The sequence below is a fragment of the Oncorhynchus mykiss genome, unplaced genomic scaffold, assembly GCF_013265735.2.
Source record: "Oncorhynchus mykiss isolate Arlee unplaced genomic scaffold, USDA_OmykA_1.1 un_scaffold_177, whole genome shotgun sequence".
NCBI lineage: Eukaryota > Metazoa > Chordata > Actinopteri > Salmoniformes > Salmonidae > Oncorhynchus > Oncorhynchus mykiss.
Genome location: NW_023493671.1, coordinates 791,074 through 811,990, shown reverse-complemented (window position 1 = coordinate 811,990; position 20,917 = coordinate 791,074). Strand labels below are relative to the sequence as shown.

The 20,917-nt window shown below is 45.0% G+C and overlaps 1 protein-coding gene across 2 annotated transcripts in view; it reads left to right on the top strand.

The window, feature by feature from the left end:
- LOC110513522 (FERM, ARHGEF and pleckstrin domain-containing protein 1) overlaps window positions 1-20,917 on the top strand; it is a 113,772-nt gene that overhangs the window by 66,446 nt on the left and 26,409 nt on the right. For both annotated transcript variants that reach the window (XM_036972579.1, XM_036972580.1), the window contains exons 8-15: window positions 5,222-5,369; window positions 7,812-7,907; window positions 8,119-8,285; window positions 9,092-9,160; window positions 9,294-9,366; window positions 9,488-9,704; window positions 13,366-13,550; window positions 15,139-15,228. In XM_036972579.1, coding sequence (XP_036828474.1) covers window positions 5,222-5,369; window positions 7,812-7,907; window positions 8,119-8,285; window positions 9,092-9,160; window positions 9,294-9,366; window positions 9,488-9,704; window positions 13,366-13,550; window positions 15,139-15,228 — 1,045 coding nt within the window. The remainder of the gene's footprint in view (window positions 1-5,221; window positions 5,370-7,811; window positions 7,908-8,118; window positions 8,286-9,091; window positions 9,161-9,293; window positions 9,367-9,487; window positions 9,705-13,365; window positions 13,551-15,138; window positions 15,229-20,917) is intronic.

Sequence of the window (20,917 nt, the reverse complement as noted above, 5' to 3'; positions counted from 1 at the left end):
AGTGTTGTTGTTAATCTGACAGGTAACGTCCCTGTCCCGGTCCCTGTCTTTGTCCCTGTCCCTGTCTCTTTCCCTGTCCCTGTCTTTGTCCCTGTCTCTGTCTTTGTCTCTGTCCCCATCCCTGTCTCTGTCCCCGTCCCTGTCTCTGTCTTTGTCCCTGTCTCTGTCTCTGTCCCTTTCCCTGTCTCTGTCCCTGTCTCTGTCCCTGTCCCCGTCCCCGTCCCTGTCTCTGTCCCTGCGCCCACACAGATGGTTAGAGATGGTAATCCATAAAGCGCCCCCTGCCTTCCAGCATTCCCTGTAAAACTATTGTGGGACTGATGGAACAAGACTGTCCCTGTCCTTCCTTTCCCAGAATTCCAGCTGAGATGACTCATCCATTCCTTGGGTGTGTGCCAGGACCACTTCCTCCCTCTCATCCCTCCCTCCTCTGCTCTCTCTCCCAGCCTTTCCTCCCAGAGATGGGCACCAGTCCTAGGCTTTAGTTTTCCCTGGGTGTAGACGTTATCCCTAACCACAGATCTAGGATCAGATGACCCTACCCCTAGTCTTCCCTGGGTGTAGACGTTGTCCCTAACCACAGATCTAGGATCAGATGACCCCTAGTCTTCCCTGGGTGTAGACGTTGTCCCTAACCACAGATCTAGGATCAGATGACCCCTAGTCTTCCCTGGGTGTAGACGTTGTCCCTAACCACAGATCTAGGATCAGATGACCCTACCCCTAGTCTTCCCTGGGTATAGACGTTGCCCCTAACCACAGATCTAGGATCAGATGACCCCTAGTCTTCCCTGGGTGTAGACGTTGTCCCTAACCACAGATCTAGGATCAGATGACCCCTAGTCTTCCCTGGGTGTAGACGTTGTCCCTAACCACAGATCTAGGATCAGATGACCCCTAGTCTTCCCTGGGTGTAGACGTTGTCCCTAACCACAGATCTAGGATCAGATGACCCCTAGTCTTCCCTGGGTGTAGACGTTGTCCCTAACCACAGATCTAGGATCAGATGACCCATAGTCTTCCCTGGGTGTAGACGTTGTCCCTAACCACAGATCTAGGATCAGATGACCCTACCCCTAGTCTTCCCTGGGTGTAGAGGTTGTCCCTAACCACAGATTTAGGATCAGATGACCCCAAGTCTTCCCTGGGTGTAGACGTTGTCCCTAACCACAGATCTAGGATCAGATGACCCCTAGTCTTCCCTGGGTGTAGACGTTGTCCCTGACCACAGATCTAGGATCAGATGACCCCTAGTCTTCCCTGGGTGTAGACGTTGTCCCTGACCACAGATTTAGGATCAGATGACCCTACCCCTAGTCTTCCATGCCCCCTTTTACTCCCTCTATCTGCCCTACCAACCCCCTCTACCCTCTGTTCCCTCTGTGTCTGTCCTACCTACCCTCTCTTCCCTCTGTGTCTGCCCTACCAACACCCTCTACCCCCTCACCCTCTGTGTCTGTCCTACCTACTCCCTCTACACTCTCTGTCTGCCTTACCTACTCCCTCTACACTCTGTGTCTGCCCTACCAACCCCCTCTACCTCCTCTTCCCTCTGTGTCTGCCCTACCAACCCCCTCTACTCCCTCTACACTCTCTGTCTGCCCTACCAACCCCCTCTACCCCCTCTACATTCTGTCTGCCCTACCAACCCCCTCTACCCCCTCTACACTCTGTCTGCCCTACCAACCCCCTCTACCCTCTCTTCCCTCTGTGTCTGCCCTACCAACCCCCTCTACCCCCTCACCCTCTGTGTCTGTCCTACCTACTCCCTCTACACGCTCTGTCTGCCTTACCTACTCCCTCTACACTCTGTGTCTGCCCTACCAACCCCCTCTACATTCTCTTCCCTCTGTGTCTGCCCTACCACCCCCCTCCCCCCTCTCTGTCTGCCCTACCAACCCCCTCCCCCCTCTCTGTCTGCCCTACCAACCCCCTCTACACTCTCTGTCTGCCCTACCAACCCCCTCTATCCCCTCCACCCTCTGTGTCTATCTTACCAAACCGGGCCCCTCTCCACCCCCCAAACCAACCACTGTCCCTCAGGAGACCAGCCAGCCCAGATCAGAGCAGGAAGGATGGAAGTGCCTAATTCAGGCCCACATACAGGAAACAGGAAACTATTTCCACTCAGCAGATTTAGTAACTCAAAGTCTCTCGTGTGTTGGTGGGGAGGCGGAGGGCAATATATTATCCAACATATTGGTTAAGCAAGCATTAAGTTCATGGTTTCTATTAGTTTAATGGATTCTATTAGTTTAGTGGATTCTATTAGTTTAATGGATTCTATTAGTTTATGGATTCTATTAGTTTAATGGATTCTATTAGTTTAGTGGATTCTATTAGTTTAGTGGATTCTATTAGTTTAGTGGATTCTATTAGTTTAGTGGATTCTATTAGTTTAGTGGATTCTATTAGTTTAATGGATTCTATTAGTTTAATGGATTCTATTAGTTTAGTGGATTCTATTAGTTTAGTGGATTCTATTAGTTTAGTGGATTCTATTAGTTTAGTGGATTCTATTAGTTTAATGGATTCTATTAGTTTAGTGGATTCTATTAGTTTAATGGATTCTATTAGTTTAATGGATTCTATTAGTTTAATGGATTCTATTAGTTTAATGGTTTCTATTAGTTTAATGGATTCTATTAGTTTAATGGATTCTATTAGTTTAGTGGATTCTATTAGTTTAGTGGATTCTATTAGTTTAATGGATTCTATTAGTTTAATGGTTTCTATTAGTTTAATGGATTCTATTAGTTTAATGGATTCTATTAGTTTAGTGGATTCTATTAGTTTAATGGATTCTATTAGTTTAATGGATTCTATTAGTTTAATGGATTCTATTAGTTTAATGGTTTCTATTAGTTTAATGGATTCTATTAGTTTAATGGATTCTATTAGTTTAATGGTTTCTATTAGTTTAATGGATTCTATTAGTTTAATGGATTCTATTAGTTTAGTGGATTCTATTAGTTTAGTGGATTCTATTAGTTTAATGGATTCTATTAGTTTAGTGGATTCTAGTAGTTTAATATACATGTATTCTATTAGTTTAATGGATTCTATTAGTTTAATGGTTTCTATTAGTTTAATATAAATGGATTCTATTAGTTTAGTGGATTCTATTAGTTTAATGGATTCTATTAGTTTAATGGATTCTATTAGTTTAATGGATTCTATTAGTTTAATGGATTCTATTAGTTTAATGGATTCTATTAGTTTAGTGGATTCTATTAGTTTAGTGGATTCTATTAGTTTAATGGATTCTATTAGTTTAGTGGATTCTAGTAGTTTAATGGATTCTATTAGTTTAGTGGATTCTATTAGTTTAATGGATTCTATTAGTTTAATATACATGGATCTATTAGTTTAGTGGATTCTATTAGTTTAGTGGATTCTATTAGTTTAGTGGATTCTATTAGTTTAGTGGATTCTATTAGTTTAGTGGATTCTATTAGTTTAGTGGATTCTATTAGTTTAATGGATTCTATTAGTTTAGTGGATTCTAGTAGTTTAATGGATTCTATTAGTTTAGTGGATTCTATTAGTTTAATGGATTCTATTAGTTTAGTGGATTCTATTAGTTTAGTGGATTCTATTAGTTTAATGGATTCTATTAGTTTAATGGATTCTATTAGTTTAATGGATTCTATTAGTTTAATGGATTCTATTAGTTTAGTGGATTCTATTAGTTTAGTGGATTCTATTAGTTTAATGGATTCTATTAGTTTAATGGATTCTATTAGTTTAATGGATTCTATTAGTTTAATGGATTCTATTAGTTTAATGGATTCTATTAGTTTAGTGGATTCTATTAGTTTAGTGGATTCTATTAGTTTAGTGGATTCTATTAGTTTAATGGATTCTATTAGTTTAGTGGATTCTAGTAGTTTAATATACATGGATCTATTAGTTTAATGGATTCTATTAGTTTAGTGGATTCTATTAGTTTAATGGATTCTATTAGTTTAGTGGATTCTAGTAGTTTAATGGATTCTATTAGTTTAGTGGATTCTATTAGTTTAATGGATTCTATTAGTTTAATATACATGGATCTATTAGTTTAGTGGATTCTATTAGTTTAGTGGATTCTATTAGTTTAGTGGATTCTATTAGTTTAGTGGATTCTATTAGTTTAGTGGATTCTATTAGTTTAATGGATTCTATTAGTTTAGTGGATTCTATTAGTTTAGTGGATTCTATTAGTTTAGTGGATTCTATTAGTTTAATGGATTCTATTAGTTTAATGGATTCTATTAGTTTAGTGGATTCTATTAGTTTAGTGGATTCTATTAGTTTAGTGGATTCTATTAGTTTAATGGATTCTATTAGTTTAATGGATTCTATTAGTTTAGTGGATTCTATTAGTTTAGTGGATTCTATTAGTTTAGTGGATTCTATTAGTTTAATGGATTCTATTAGTTTAATGGATTCTATTAGTTTAATGGATTCTATTAGTTTAGTGGATTCTATTAGTTTAATGGATTCTATTAGTTTAGTAGATTCTATTAGTTTAATGGATTCTATTAGTTTAATGGATTCTATTAGTTTAATGGATTCTATTAGTTTAATGGATTCTATTAGTTTAGTGGATTCTATTAGTTTAATGGATTCTATTAGTTTAATGGATTCTATTAGTTTAGTGGATTCTATTAGTTTAATGGATTCTATTAGTTTAGTGGATTCTATTAGTTTAATGGATTCTATTAGTTTAGTGGATTCTATTAGTTTAGTGGATTCTATTAGTTTAATGGATTCTATTAGTTTAATGGATTCTATTAGTTTAATGGATTCTATTAGTTTAATGGATTCTATTAGTTTAATGGATTCTATTAGTTTTATATTAATTGATTATTTTAGTTATTAGTTTCATACAGTGATCAGATTTCTTTTTAAGGCGGTTTGTTGCACTGAATTAGTCAACATTTTTATGACATTTGTACAGAAGGAACAGTGGAAACTGTCCAACGTGATGTTAAAACGCTAACGCGTTGGTATATGTCCTGTGTGTCCCCAGAGGACAGACGCCATTAGAGTCAGACTATGATATGATAAAGTGTTGGTATGTGTCCTGTGTGTCCCCAGAGGACAGACGCCATTAGAGTCTGACTATTATATGATAAAGTGTTGGTATGTGTCCTGTGTGTCCCCAGAGGACAGACGCCATTAGAGTCAGACTATGATATGATGAAGTGTTGGTATGTGTCCTGTGTGTCCCCAGAGGACAGACACCAGCGGAGTCAGACTATCAGCTACTGGAGATCGCCCGGCGGTTGGAGATGTACGGAGTCAGGCTCCACCCTGCTAAGGACCGAGAGGGGACCAAGCTCAGTCTGGCTGTGTCTCATATTGGACTGCTGGTGTTTCAGGTACTGTATGTGCTCCAGATGTTTATCCACCAGGAACGTGGGAGTTCATTTCTGATCTCTTACCTTTTTTAAATGCATTTTCTTAAAACTGCATTGTTGGTTAAGGGCTTGTATTCAGCATTTCCCTGTGAGGTCTACTACACCTGTTGTATTCAGCATTTCACTGTGAGGTCTACTACACCTGTTGTATTCAGCATTTCACTGTGAGGTCTACTACACCTGTTGTATTCAGCATTTCACTGTAAGGTCTACTACACCTGTTGTATTCAGCATTTCACTGTGAGGTCTACTACACCTGTTGTATTCAGCATTTCACTGTAAGGTCTACTACACCTGTTGTATTCAGCATTTCACTGTAAGGTCTACTACACCTGTTGTATTCAGCATTTCACTGTGAGGTCTACTACACCTGTTGTATTCAGCATTTCACTGTGAGGTCTACTACACCTGTTGTATTCAGCATTTCACTGTGAGGTCTACTACACCTGTTGTATTCAGCATTTCACTGTAAGGTCTACTACACCTGTTGTATTCAGCATTTCACTGTAAGGTCTACTACACCGGTTGTATTCAGCATTTCACTGTGAGGTCTACTACACCGGTTGTATTCAGCATTTCACTGTGAGGTCTACTACACCTGTTGTATTCAGCATTTCACTGTGAGGTCTACTACACCTGTTGTATTCAGCATTTCACTGTGAGGTCTACTACACCTGTTGTATTCAGCATTTCACTGTGAGGTCTACTACACCTGTTGTATTCAGCATTTCACTGTGAGGTCTACTACACCTGTTGTATTCAGCATAGGAATCCACGTCATACCACTTAGGGCTGTGACTGGCATGGAATATTGGATGATGGTTATTGGTCAGCCAAATGACCACGGTCACCGTAATAACCATTTGGAGAAGGAAAAAGGGGAGACTCGTCTGTCTAGCACCAAGCTTACCAAGGAGCAACAACGTTTCATCACTTTGTAGAGTCCATGTTACAGCAGAAACGGACTCAACCGCACGAATATCCGGCTGGCCACGAATGCCCGGCTGGCCACGAATGCCCGGCTGGCCACGAATGCCCGGCTGGCCACGAATGCCCGGCTGGCCACGAATGCCCGGCTGGCCAGGAATACTGGGCTGGCCACGAATACTGGGCTGGCCACGAATACTGGGCTGGCCACGAATGCCCGGCTGGCCAGGAATACTGGGCTGGCTGCTCTTGAGTCAGCTTTTCTTTACACACACACAAATATATACAGTGTTTGTATTTGTATGTATATCATGTAGTGTATATATAGTGGGGCAAAAAAGTATTTAGTCAGCCACCAATTGTGCTGTTCTCTTATGTTCCACCATAATTTGCAAATAAATTCATTAAAAATCCTACAATGTGATTTTCTGGATTTTTTTTCTCATTTTCTCTGTCATAGTTGAAGTGTACCTATGATAAATTGCAGGCCTCTCTCATCTTTTTAAGTGGGAGAACTTGCACAATTGGTGGCTGACTAAATACTTTTTTGCCCCACTATATATACACTACATGATTGGATCTAAAGGGCCTGAACCATGAAAAACAGCCCCAGACCATTATTCCTCCACCAAACTTTACAGTTGGCATTATGTTTTGCTGCAAGTAACATTGTCCTGGCATCAGCCAAACCCAGGTTAGTCCGCCAGACTGCCAGATGTGAAGTGTGATTCATCGCTCCAGAGAACACATTTCCACTGCTCCAGAGTCCAATGGCGGCGAGCTTTACACCCCTCCAGCATATTTTACCATTTAGATTCTTCAAAGTAGCCACCCTTTGCACACTCTTGGCATTCTCTCAACCAGCTTCACCTGGAATGCCTTTCCAACCGTCTTGAAGGAGTTCCCACATATGCTGAGCACTTGTTTTTCCTTCACTCTGCGCTCCAACTCATCCCAAACCATCTCAATTGGGTTGAGGTCGGGTGATTGTGGAGGCCGTCTGACGCAGGACCCATACACGAAGAGATCATCCGTACACCTACTCTGCTTCTCACAAACGCACAGCGGTTGGAACCAAACATCTCAAATTTGTACTCATCAGTCCAGAGGACAGATTTCCATCGGTCTAATATCCATTGCTCATGTTTTTTGGACCAGGCAAGTCTCTTCTTATTGGTGTCCTTCAGTAGTGGTTTCTTAGCAGCAAATCAACCATCGACCGTAAATAAAAGGCAGAAGACTGTCTGGGAAGTTTTCTCTGTGATACACAATCTTATGTCCTGTCTGTATGAATGTTGTCCAACCAACTGAAACTCCTCTCTCCTATAGGGACACACTAAGATCAATGCTTTTAATTGGTCTACACTCTCTCCTATAGGGACACACTAAGATCAATGCTTTTAATTGGTCTAAACTCTCTCCTATAGGGACACACTAAGATCAATGCTTTTAACTGGTCTAAACTCTCTCCTATAGGGACACACTAAGATCAATGCTTTTAACTGGTCTAAAGTCCGCAAGCTCAGCTTCAAGAGGAAACGTTTTCTCATCAAACTCAGACCAGACCTCAATGTAAGTCCTTATACCACGGCTTGGCAGAATACTACATTCTGATTGGTTGAAAGGGTGTTGATTTATTTCTCAGTAAATTCACAGCACTATTCGATGGTTAGTTCCAACACAGTGTTTTATCAGTGGCGTAGATGAACACAGCCCTTGTTTCTCCTGTTCTAACCAATGCTAAGCTATGTATTGACGATGTCTGTGCTGTGCCCGCCTGCAGCAGAGTGCATACCAGGACACTCTGGAGTTTGTGATGGCCAGTAGAGACTGCTGTAAGATCTTCTGGAAAATATGTGTGGAGTACCACGCCTTCTTCAGACTGTTTGAGGAACCCAAACCCAAAGCCAAAGCTGTTCTCTTCACCAGAGGGTCCTCCTTCAGGTTTAGGTAGGCTGGCTGGGTGGGTGGGTGGAGCTTGTAGAGGTTTAGGTAGGCTGGCTGGGTGGCTGGGTGGAGCTTGTAGAGGTTTAGGTAGGCTGGCTGGGTGGGTGGGTGGAGCTTGTAGAGGTTTAGGTAGGCTGGCTGGGTGGGTGGGTGGAGCTTGTAGAGATTTAGGTAGGCTGACTGGGTGGAGCTTGTTGAGGTTTAGGTAGGCTGGCTGGCTGGGTGGAGCTTGTAGAGATTTAGGTAGGCTGGCTGGGTGGAGCTTGTAGAGGTTTGGGTAGGCTGGCTGGGTGGAGCTTGTAAAGGTTTAGGTAGGCTGGCTGGGTGGGTGGAGCTTGTAGAGGTTTGGGTAGGCTGACTGGGTGGAGCTTGTTGAGGTTTAGGTAGGCTGGCTGGCTGGGTGGGTGGGTGGGTGGAGCTTGTAGAGGTTTGGGTAGGCTGACTGGGTGGAGCTTGTAGAGGTTTAGGTAGGCTGGCTGGGTGGGTGGGTGGAGCTTGTAGAGGTTTAGGTAGGCTGGCTGGGTGGGTGGAGCTTGTAGATGTTTGGGTAGGCTGGCTGGGTGGAGCTTGTAAAGGTTTTAGGTAGGCTGGCTGAGTGGCTGGGTTTAGCTTGTAGAGGAGGGGCCTGAGTGGACACTGCATGATAAATGTATATTAACCAGCAACAACAACACAGATTGATACTGGACTCAACAATGTAACCTTTCCTATTGTATCAGGGTCTTTCACTGACAATCCTTTTACAGGGACTGTGCTGCTTCATCAGACCTCTGTGTTTCAACACATGTTCTGTCTCTTTATATCTGCAGCGGTCGGACACAGAAGCAGGTTTTCGATTACGTCAAGGACTCAGAGTTCCAAAAGGTCCCTTTTGAAAGGTGAGACTTCACCTGGTCTGGATGTCAGCCTCTCTTCCCCTGAGGCGTGTTTGTGGCTCCAGGTTCCCATGTCAATGTCCCTTTACCTCAACAGTTGATAGACTAAGCCTCGCCTGTCTCCTCTCCCCACCAGGAAACACAGTAAGAAGGTGTCCGGCAGCAGCCTGACACCCCAGGATAGAAAGACATCCACAGTGCCACAAGAGGTCAGTATATCACGGTGACCTTACTCTCTTTGATTCATAGGAGAAGGTTTAGAGTTAGTGTGTGTTCTGGTCTTTATTTCACAGAGTATCCCTTTAACTTCTCTCTCTCCCTCCTCTCCAGAGTGTCTCAGTGAACCAGACAGACTCTCCTCTCAGGTTGACCCTCCAGGCCCCGGTGGACGACCCTACAGTGACCAACGGCCACCAGGCTGGACCAGGGGGACCAGAGGCCCAGGCCCTACCCTCCACCACGGGACACCCAGAGCAGCAGATCTCAGGTCCAGTCCGGCAGGCATCTGAAGGCAGCAGCTCTTCTATCTCCTACATCCACTGTTCTGGTATAGATAGAGAACGAGGCCAGAGGCAAACGCTCACACACACATGTCAATGATGAGGATGAACCCCTGGGGGTTACTGTTAGCCCCTCCCCCAGGGTTAGCTCCCTGGCACTGTTAGAGCCTCCCCCAGGGTTAGCGCCCTGTACTGTTAGAGCCTCCCTCAGGGTTAGCACCCTGCCACTGTTAGAGCCTCCCTCAGGGTTAGCACCCTGCACTGTTAGCCCCTCCCCCAGGGTTAGCGCCCTGCCACGGTTAGCGCCTCCCTCAGGGTTAGCTCCCTGCCACGGTTAGCACCTCCCTCGGGGTTAGCTCCCTGCCATGGTTAGCACCTCCCTCGGGGTTAGCTCCCTGCCACGGTTAGCGCCTCCCTCAGGGTTAACTCCCTGCCACATTTAGCACCTCCCTCTGGGTTAGCTCCCTGCCACGGTTAGCGCCTCCCTCAGGGTTAGCTCCCTGCCACGGTTAGCACCTCCCTCGGGGTTAGAGGCGTATAAATCGTTACTTTAACTGGAGGCCAATCAGCCTTCTAAATCTACAATTTATATATTTTAATTCTGTACAGCACTTTTACTATCGTGGGGGGGGCTTATTTTTTATACACACTTTAGACTTGTAGTTTGTGACATTATACTTTGGGTTGGGTTAGGCCCATGAGGGTTAGGGTTAGGGTTAGGCCCATGAGGGTTAGGGTTAGGCCCATGAGGGTTAGGGTTAGGGTTAGGGTTAGGCCCATGAGGGTTAGGGTTAGGGTTAGGCCCATGAGGGTTAGGGTTAGGGTTAGGCCCATGAGGGTTAGGGTTAGGGTTAGGCCCATGAGGGTTAGGGTTAGGCCCATGAGGGTTAGGGTTAGGCCCATGAGGGTTAGGGTTAGGCCCATGAGGGTTAGGGTTAGGCCCATGAGGGTTAGGGTTAGGCCCATGAGGGTTAAGGTTAGGCCCATGAGGGTTAGGGTTAGGGTTAGGGTTAGGCCCATGAGGGTTAGGGTTAGGCCCATGAGGGTTAGGGTTAGGGTTAGGCCCATGAGGGTTAGGGTTAGGCCCATGAGGGTTAGGGTTAGGGTTAGGCCCATGAGGGTTAAGGTTAGGGTTAGGGTTAGGCCCATGAGGGTTAGGGTTAGGCCCATGAGGGTTAGGGTTAGGGTTAGGCCCATGAGGGTTAGGGTTAGGCCCATGAGGGTTAGGGTTAGGGTTAGGCCCATGAGGGTTAAGGTTAGGGTTAGGGTTAGGCCCATGAGGGTTAGGGTTAGGGTTAGGCCCATGAGGGCGGCAGGTAGCCTAGTGGATAGAGCGTTGCACTAGTAACCGAAAGGTTGCAAGATCGAATCCCCGAGCTGACAAGGTAAAAATCTGTCGTTCTGCCCCTGAACAAGGCAGTTAACCCACTGTTCCTAGGCCATCATTGTAAATAAGAATTTGTTCTTAACTGACTTGCCTAGTTAAATAAATATCTAAATGTAGCTCAGTACACTTAGTTGGTGAAATACTAAGCAGTAGTTTGTGGATTAGTCAGGATCAATACACGTTGAGAATGTTAGGAGCAGTTCATTGGTTATTTTTATTTTATCAGCCGTGTTTGATGTTCCTTCTGCCCTCCCCGAACACCGACCCAGCCCAATCCCTCCCCCCTGTATCAGCAGTCATCCAAATCATCAGTCTGTCTGACCCCCCTCCCCCTTCCTCTTTGCTGTCTGCTTGGCTTGACTCCTGGCATGTAAACAAGATAGACATCTCATTGTTGTTCCTTTCGGCCCTGATCCTGATTTCTGTTCTTTTGCAAATCCAACATGGCCGCCGCTTCATCCTCATCATTGTCACTTGTTTGATTACATTCTCTGACAACACATTATATTTAGAATTAAAAACATGACAAATAAATCAGACTATGTTCAAAGCTTCTATGCCGTTGAATGCTGTTTTTCTGCCAGCACTGTTGTGCTTCTCTCCAGGCTGTTTCCTCTGTCTCTCTGCTGTGTTCCACCGTTGTGCTTCTCTCCAGGCTGTTTCCTCTGTCTCTCTACTGTGTTCCACTGTTGTGCTTCTCTCCAGGATGTTTCCTCTGTCTATCTACTGTGTTCCACTGTTCTGCTTCTCTCCAGGCTGTTTCCTCTGTCTCTCTGCTGTGTTCCACTGTTGTGCTTCTCTCAAGGCTGTTTCCTCTGTCTTTCTGCTGTGTTCCACTGTTGTGATTCTCTCTAGGCTGTTTCCTCTGTCTATCTACTGTGTTCCACTGTTCTGCTTCTCTCCAGGATGTTTCCTCTGTCTCTCTGCTGTGTTCCACTGTTGTGCTTCTCTCAAGGCTGTTTCCTCTGTCTCTCTACTGTGTTCCACTGTTGTGCTTCTCTCCAGGCTGTTTCCTCTGTCTTTCTGCTGTGTTCCACTGTTGTGATTCTCTCCAGGCTGTTTCCTCTGTCTATCTACTGTGTTCCACTGTTCTGCTTCTCTCCAGGCTGTTTCCTCTGTCTCTCTGCTGTGTTCCACTGTTGTGCTTCTCTCAAGGCTGTTTCCTCTGTCTCTCTACTGTGTCCACTGTTGTGCTTCTCTCCAGGCTGTTTCCTCTGTCTTTCTGCTGTGTTCCACTGTTGTGATTCTCTCCAGGCTGTTTCCTCTGTCTATCTACTGTGTTCCACTGTTCTGCTTCTCTCCAGGCTGTTTCCTCTGTCTCTCTGCTGTGTTCCACTGTTGTGCTTCTCTCAAGGCTGTTTCCTCTGTCTTTCTGCTGTGTTCCACTGTTGTGATTCTCTCCAGGCTGTTTCCTCTGTCTATCTACTGTGTTCCACTGTTCTGCTTCTCTCCAGGATGTTTCCTCTGTCTCTCTGCTGTGTTCACTTTACATTCAACTGGAGCCTTTACATTCAACTTGACACTTTACATTCAACTGGACACTTTACATTCAACTGGAGCCTTTACATTACATTACATTCAACTGGACACTTTACAGCTCTGATCTCTCTGACTCGTTCCTGTCCCCTCCTCTCTTCCAGGTGTGATCTCAGGCAGCTCTGATCTCTCTGACTCGTTCCTGTCCCCTCCTCTCTTCCAGGTGTGATCTCAGGCAGCTCTGATCTCTCTGACTCGTTCCTGTCCCCTCCTCTCTTCCAGGTGTGATCTCAGGCAGCTCTGATCTCTCTGACTCGTTCCTGTCCCCTCCTCTCTTCCAGGTGTGATCTCAGGCAGCTCTGATCTCTCTGACTCGTTCCTGTCCCCTCCTCTCTTCCAGGTGTGATCTCAGGCAGCTCTGATCTCTCTGACTCGTTCCTGTCCCCTCCTCTCTTCCAGGTGTGATCTCAGGCAGCTCTGATCTCTCTGACTCGTTCCTGTCCCCTCCTCTCTTCCAGGTGTGATCTCAGGCAGCTCTGACTCGTTCCTGTCCCCTCCTCTCTTCCAGGTGTGATCTCAGGTAGCTCTGACTCGTTCCTGTCCCCTCCTCTCTTCCAGGTGTGATCTCAGGCAGCTCTGATCTCTCTGACTCGTTCCTGTCCCCTCCTCTCTTCCAGGTGTGATCTCAGGCAGCTCTGATCTCTCTGACTCGTTCCTGTCCCCTCCTCTCTTCCAGGTGTGATCTCAGGCAGCTCTGATCTCTCTGACTCGTTCCTGTCCCCTCCTCTCTTCCAGGTGTGATCTCAGGCAGCTCTGACTCGTTCCTGTCCCCTCCTCTCTTCCAGGTGTGATCTCAGGCAGCCCTCCAGTGGTGGTGAACGGGCAGAAAGCCTTTCCCTTCGGCCCGGGTCAGAGCTCCAACGGGCACCAGCCCTCGCCCATCAACGCCCATTCCTCCCCCCTCTCATCCCCCCTGTTCACTGACGCTGGCTACGTCCGCACGGATGACGAGGACGAGGTTCGGAGGAAGGTTTGTCTTTCAGGGAGGGAGGGTGGGAGAGAGTGAAGGAGAGATTGGAGGAGGGGGAGGACATGTCCCCATACTCTTGAGAGAGCGATCCAGCCCAGAGGACAGTACTGTTCTACTTTGTTAGAACTGTGGTATCCCACTTTACCAGGCTAGGGAGAGTCTGTAAGGAATTGTGTTATCCCACTTTACCAGGCTAGGGAGAGTCTGTAAGGAGCTGTGTTATCCCACTTTACCAGGCTAGGGAGAGTCTGTAAGGAACTGTGTTATCCCACTTTAGCAGGCTAGGGAGAGTCTGTAAGGAGCTGTGTTATCCCACTTTACCAGGCTAGGGAGAGTCTGTAAGGAACTGTGTTATCCCACTTTACCAGGCTAGGGAGAGTCTGTAAGGAACTGTGTTATCCTACTTTACCAGGCTAGGGAGAGTCTGTAAGGAGCTGTGTTATCCCACTTTACCAGGCTAGGGAGAGTATGTAAGGAACTGTGTTATCCCACTTTACCAGGCTAGGGAGAGTATGTAAGGAACTGTGTTATCCCACTTTACCAGGCTAGGGAGAGTCTGTAAGGAACTGTGGTATCCCACTTTCCCAGGCTAGGGAGAGTCTGTAAGGAGCTGTGTTATCCCACTTTACCAGGCTAGGGAGAGTCTGTAAGGAACTGTGTTATCCCACTTTACCAGGCTAGGGAGAGTCTGTAAGGAACTGTGTTATCCCATTTTACCAGGCTAGGGAGAGTCTGTAAGGAACTGTATTATCCCACTTTACCAGGCTAGGGAGAGTCTGTAAGGAGCTGTGTTATCCCACTTTACCAGGCTAGGGAGAGTCTGTAAGGAACTGTGTTATCCCACTTTACCAGGCTAGGGAGAGTCTGTAAGGAACTGTGTTATCCCACTTTACCAGGCTAGTGAGAGTCTGTAAGGAGCTGTGTTATCCCACTTTACCAGGCTAAGGAGAGTCTGTAAGGAACTGTGTTATCCCACTTTACCAGGCTAGTGAGAGTCTGTAAGGAACTGTGTTATCCCACTTTACCAGGCTAGTGAGAGTCTGTAAGGAACTGTGTTATCCCACTTTACCAGGCTAGTGAGAGTCTGTAAGGAACTGTGTTATCCCACTTTACCAGGCTAGTGAGAGTCTGTAAGGAACTGTGTTATCCCACTTTACCAGGCTAGATCTCATCAAGATCTGTTGCCTACATCTAATAGTTCTACTCATCACTTATTATTATTATTATTATTACAAATGGAAGATTATCACTTCTCACAATGGTGCTCATGTCGTAAAGTTAGATCAAAGCTGACTCGATGTCTGTCCAGATCACATTTCGCCAGACAAAGACTTATGATGAGTTAGGATGTTACATAACTGAGCCGAACATAATAGCATATTATAGTAGGCCTGTAACGTCGCCATTACACCCAAACCTCCTCATTTCTATTGAGATTTGAGGATGGTTAGCTGAAGCAGGAAATATGCTTTGACTGAAACAAAACACAAGAAAGACTAATAGTTTAACGCCATTTGCTCTAATCCGCCTAACTTGGTGTTTGAGGGTATTAATGTTGTGTTGGACATTTTCTCCCTCTTTCTTCCAGAAGTGTCCGACTGACAAGGCCTACTTCATCGCCAAGGAGCTTCTCACCACAGAGAGAACCTTTCAGAAGGACCTGGCAGTTATAACCGTGGTAAGATGAATTATAACTCTGGGAGAACTAGTTATAACCATGGTAAGACTAGTTATAACCATGGTAAGACTAGTTATAACCATGGTAAGACTAGTTATAACCGTGGTAAGATGAGTTATAACTCTGGGAGAACTAGTTATAACCATGGTAAGACTAGTTATAACCATGGTAAGATGAATTATAACTCTGGGAGAACTAGTTATAACCATGGTAAGACTAGTTATAACTCTGGGAGAACTAGTTATAACTCTGGGAGAACTAGTTATAACCATGGTAAGACTAGTTATAACCATGGTAAGACTAGTTATAACCGTGGTAAGATGAATTATAACTCTGGGAGAACTAGTTATAACCATGGTAAGACTAGTTATAACCATGGTAAGATGAATTATAACTCTGGGAGAACTAGTTATAACCATGGTAAGACTAGTTATAACCGTGGTAAGATTAATTATAACTCTGGGAGAACTAGTTATAACCATGGTAAGACTAGTTATAACTCTGGGAGAACTAGTTATGACCGTGGTAAGATGAATTATAACTCTGGGAGAACTAGTTATAACCATGGTAAGACTAGTTATAACCGTGGTAAGATGAATTATAACTCTGGGAGAACTAGTTATAACCATGGTAAGACTAGTTATAACCATGATACGATGAATTATAACTCTGGGAGAACTAGTTATAACCATGGTAAGATTAATTATAACTCTGGGAGAACTAGTTATAACCATGGTAAGACTAGTTATAACCGTGGTAAGATGAGTTATAACTCTGGGAGAACTAGTTATAACCATGGTAAGACTAGTTATAACCATGGTAAGACTAGTTATAACCATGATAAGACTAGTTATAACCATGGTAAGACTAGTTATAACCGTGGTAAGATTAATTATAACACTGGGAAAACTAGTTATAACCATGGTAAGACTAGTTACAACCGTGGTAAGAGTAGTTATAAACGTGGCACGGCTAGTTATAACCGTGGCACGACTAGTTATAAACGTGGCACGGCTAGTTATAACCGTGGCACGACTAGTTATAACCGTGGCACGACTAGTTATAACCGTGGCACGACTAGTTATAACCGTGGCACGACTAGTTATAACCGTGGCACGGCTAGTTATAACCGTGGCACGACTAGTTATAACCGTGGCACGGCTAGTTTTAACCCCGGTAAGACTAGCTATAACCCCGGTAAGACTAGTAATAACTGTGTAAGACTAGCAATAACCGTGGTAAGACTATAAGGCTAGTTATATCCATGGTAAGACTAGCAATACGTGGTAAGACTAGTAGTAACCGCGGTAAGACTAGTAGTAACCGTGGTAAGACTAGTAGTAACCGCGGTAAGACTAGTAGTAACCGCGGTAAGACTAGTAGTAACTGCGGTAAGACTAGTAGTAACCGTGGTAAGACTAGTAGTGACTGTGGTAAGACTAGGTGTAACCGTGGTAAGACTAGGTGTAACCGTGGTAAGACTAGTAGTAACCGTGGTAAGACTAGGTGTAACCGTGGTAAGACTAGTAGTAACCGTGGTAAGACTAGGTGTAACCGTGGTAAGACTAGTAGTAACCGTGGTAAGACTAGTAGTAACCGATAAGACTAGGTGTAACTGGTAAGACTAGTAGTAATAAGTGGTAAGTCTAGTAGTAATAAGTGGTAAGTCTAGTAGTGACCGTGGTAAGACTAGGTGTAACCGTGGTAAAACTAGGTGTAACCGTGGTAAGACTAGGTGTAACCGTGGTAAGACTAGGTGTAACCGTGGTAAGACTACGTGTAACCGTGGTAAGACTAGGTGTAACCATGGTAAGACTAGTAGTAATAAGTGGTAAGACTAGTAGTAACCGTGGTAAGACTAGTAGTAATAAGTGGTAAGACTAGTAGTAACCATGGTAAGACTAGTAGTAACCATGGTAAGACTAGCAGTAACCATGGTAAGACTAGTAGTAATAAGTGGTAAGACTAGTAGTAACCGATAAGACTAGGTGTAACCATGGTATGACTAGTAGTAACCGATAAGACTAGGTGTAACCATGGTATGACTAGTAGTAACTGGTAAGACTAGTAGTAATAAGTGGTAAGACTAGTAGTAACCATGGTAAAACTAGTAATAACTGTCGTAAGACTAGTAGTAACAATGATAGACTAGTGATAACAATGGTTAGACTAGTAATAATGGTTAGCCTAGTAATAACAATGATAGACTAGTGATAACAATGGTTAGACTAGTAATAATGGTTAGCCTAGTAATAAATCAAATCAAATCAAATGTATTTATATAGCCCTTCGTACATCAGCTGATATCTCAAAGTGCTGTACAGAAACCCAGCCTAAAACCCCAAACAGCAAGCAATGCAGATGTAGAAGCACGGTGGCTAGGAAAAACTCCCTAGAAAGGCCAAAACCTAGGAAGAAACCTAGAGAGGAACCAGGCTATGTGGGGTGGCCAGTCCTCTTCTGCCTGTGCCGGGTGGAGATTATAACAGAACATGGCCAAGATGTTCAAATGTTCATAAATGACCAGCATGGTCCAATAATAATAAGGCAGAACAGTTGAAACTGGAGCAGCAGCACGGCCAGGTGGACTGGGGACAGCAAGGAGTCATCATGTTAGGTAGTCCTGAGGCATGGTCCTAGGGCTCAGGTCCTCCGAGAGAGAGAAAGAAAGAGAGAAGGAGAGAATTAGAGAGAGCACACTTAAATTCACACAGGACACCGAATAGGACAGGAGAAGTACTCCAGATATAACAAACTGACCCTAGCCCCCCGACACACAAACTACTGCAGCAGAAATACTGGAGGCTAACAATGGTAGACTAGTAATAACAATGATAGACTAGTAATAACAATGATAGCCTAGTGATAACAATGGTTAGACTAGTAATAACAATGATAGCCTAGTGATAACAATGATAGACTAGTAATAATGGTTAGCCTAGTAATAACAATGGTTAGACTAGTAATAATGGTTAGCCTAGTAATAACAATGATAGACTAGTAATAATAATGGTTAGACTAGTAATAACAATGATAGACTAGTAATAGCAATGATAGACTAGTAATAATGGTTAGACTAGTAATAACAATGATAGACTAGTGATAACAATGATAGACTAGTAATAACAATGGTTAGACTAGTAATAATGGTTAGCCTAGTAATAACAATGATAGACTAGTAATAACAATGATAGACTAGTAATAACAATGGTTTGCCTAGTAATAACAATGATAGACTAGTGATAATAATGGTTAGACTAGTAATAATGGTTAGCCTAGTAATAACAATGATATACTAGTAATAACAATGGTAGACTAGTGATAACAATGGTGAGACTAGTAATAATGGTTAGACTAGTAATAACAATGATAGACTAGTAATAACCCCCCCAGCTACACTTAAACCCCTCCAGCTACACTACCTATACAGCTGGTTAAACCCCCCCAGCTACACTACCTATACAGCTGGTTAGACCTCCCCAGCTACACTACCTATACAGCTGGTTAAAAAACCCCACAGCTATACAGCTGGTTAGACCCCCCCAGCTACACTACCTATACAGCTGGTTAAAACCCCCCGCAGCTACACTACCTATACAGCTGGTTAAAAAACCCCGCAGCTACACTACCTATACAGCTGGTTAGACCCCCCCAGCTACACTACCTATACAGCTGGTTAGACCCCCCCCCCCCCCCCCCCCCCCCAGCTACACTACCTATACAGCTAGTTAGACCCCCCAGCTACACTATCTATACAGCTGGTTAGACCCCCCCCCCCTCCCCCGATACACTACCTGTACAGCTGGTCTTCTGTAGACCCCCCCAGCCACACTACCTATACAGCTGGTGTCCTGTAGACCCCCCAGCTACACTACCTATACAGCTAGTTAGACCCCCCCAGCTCCACTACCACAACTGGCTGTGTTGTGTCTCAGTGGTTCCAGGCTGTGCTGGGTAAAGAGGTAGTCTAACAGCTGTGTTGTGTCTCAGTGGTTCCAGGCTGTGCTGGGTAAAGAGGTAGTCTAACAGCTGTGTTGTCTCAGTGGTTCCAGGCTGTGCTGGGTAAAGAGGTAGTCTAACAGCTGTGTTGTGTCCCAGTGGTTCCAGGCTGTGCTGGGTAAAGAGGAAGTCTAACAGCTGTGTTGTGTCCCAGTGGTTCCAGGCTGTGTTGTGTCCCAGTGGTTCCAGGCTGTGCTGGGTAAAGAGGTAGTCTAACAGCTGTGTTGTGTCCCAGTGGTTCCAGGCTGTGTTGTGTCCCAGTGGTTCCAGGCTGTGTTGTGTCCCAGTGGTTCCAGGCTGTGTTGTGTCCCGGTGGTTCCAGGCTGTGTTGTGTCTCAGAGGTTCCAGACTGTGCTGAGTAAAGAGGTAGTCTAACAGCTGTGTTGTCTCAGTGGTTCCAGGCTGTGCTGGGTAAAGAGGTAGTCTAACAGCTGTGTTGTGTCCCAGTGGTTCCAGGCTGTGTTGTGTCCCAGTGGTTCCAGGCTGTGCTGGGTAAAGAGGTAGTCTAACAGCTGTGTTGTGTCCCAGTGGTTCCAGGCTGTGTTGTGTCCCAGTGGTTCCAGGCTGTGTTGTGTCCCAGTGGTTCCAGGCTGTGTTGTGTCCCGGTGGTTCCAGGCTGTGTTGTGTCTCAGTGGTTCCAGACTGTGCTGAGTAAAGAGGTAGTCTAACAGCTGTGTTGTCTCAGTGGTTCCAGGCTGTGCTGAGTAAAGAGGTAGTCTAACAGCTGTGTTGTCGCAGTGGTTCCAGGCTGTGTTGTGTCCCAGTGGTTCCATGCTGTGCTGGGTAAAGAGGTAGTCTAACAGCTGTGTTGTGTCTCAGTGGTTCCAGGCTGTGTTGTGTCCCAGTGGTTCCAGGCTGTGCTGAGTAAAGAGGTAGTCTAACAGCTGTGTTGTGTCTCAGTGGTTCCAGGCTGTGTTGTGTCTCAGTGGTTCCAGACTGTGCTGGGTAAAGAGGTAGTCTAACAGCTGTGTTGTCCCAGTGGTTCCAGGCTGTGCTGGGTAAAGAGGTAGTCTAACAGCTGTGTTGTGTCTCAGTGGTTCCAGGCTGTGCTGGGTAAAGAGGTAGTCTAACAGCTGTGTTGTGTCCCAGTGGTTCCAGGCTGTGCTGGGCAAAGAGGTAGTCTAACAGCTGTGTTGTGTCCCAGTGGTTCCAGGCTGTGCTGGGTAAAGAGGTAGTCTAACAGCTGTGTTGTGTCCCAGTGGTTCCAGGCTGTGCTGGGTAAAGAGGTAGTCTAACAGCTGTGTTGTGTCCCAGTGGTTCCAGGCTGTGTTGTCCCAGTGGTTCCAGGCTGTGCTGGGTAAAGAGGTAGTCTAACAGCTGTGTTGTGTCCCAGTGGTTCCAGGCTGTGCTGGGTAAAGAGGTAGTCTAACAGCTGTGTTGTCTCAGTGGTTCCAGGCTGTGTTGTGTCTCAGTGGTTCCAGGCTGTGCTGGGTAAAGAGGTAGTCTAACAGCTGTGTGTTGTCCCAGTGGTTCCAGGCTGTGCTGGGTAAAGAGGTAGTCTAACAGCTGTGTTGTCTCAGTGGTTCCAGGCTGTGCTGGGTAAAGAGGTAGTCTAACAGCTGTGTTGTGTCCCAGTGGTTCCAGGCTGTGCTGGGTAAAGAGGTAGTCTAACAGCTGTGTTGTCTCAGTGGTTCCAGGCTGTGTTGTCCCAGTGGTTCCAGGCTGTGCTGGGTAAAGAGGTAGTCTAACA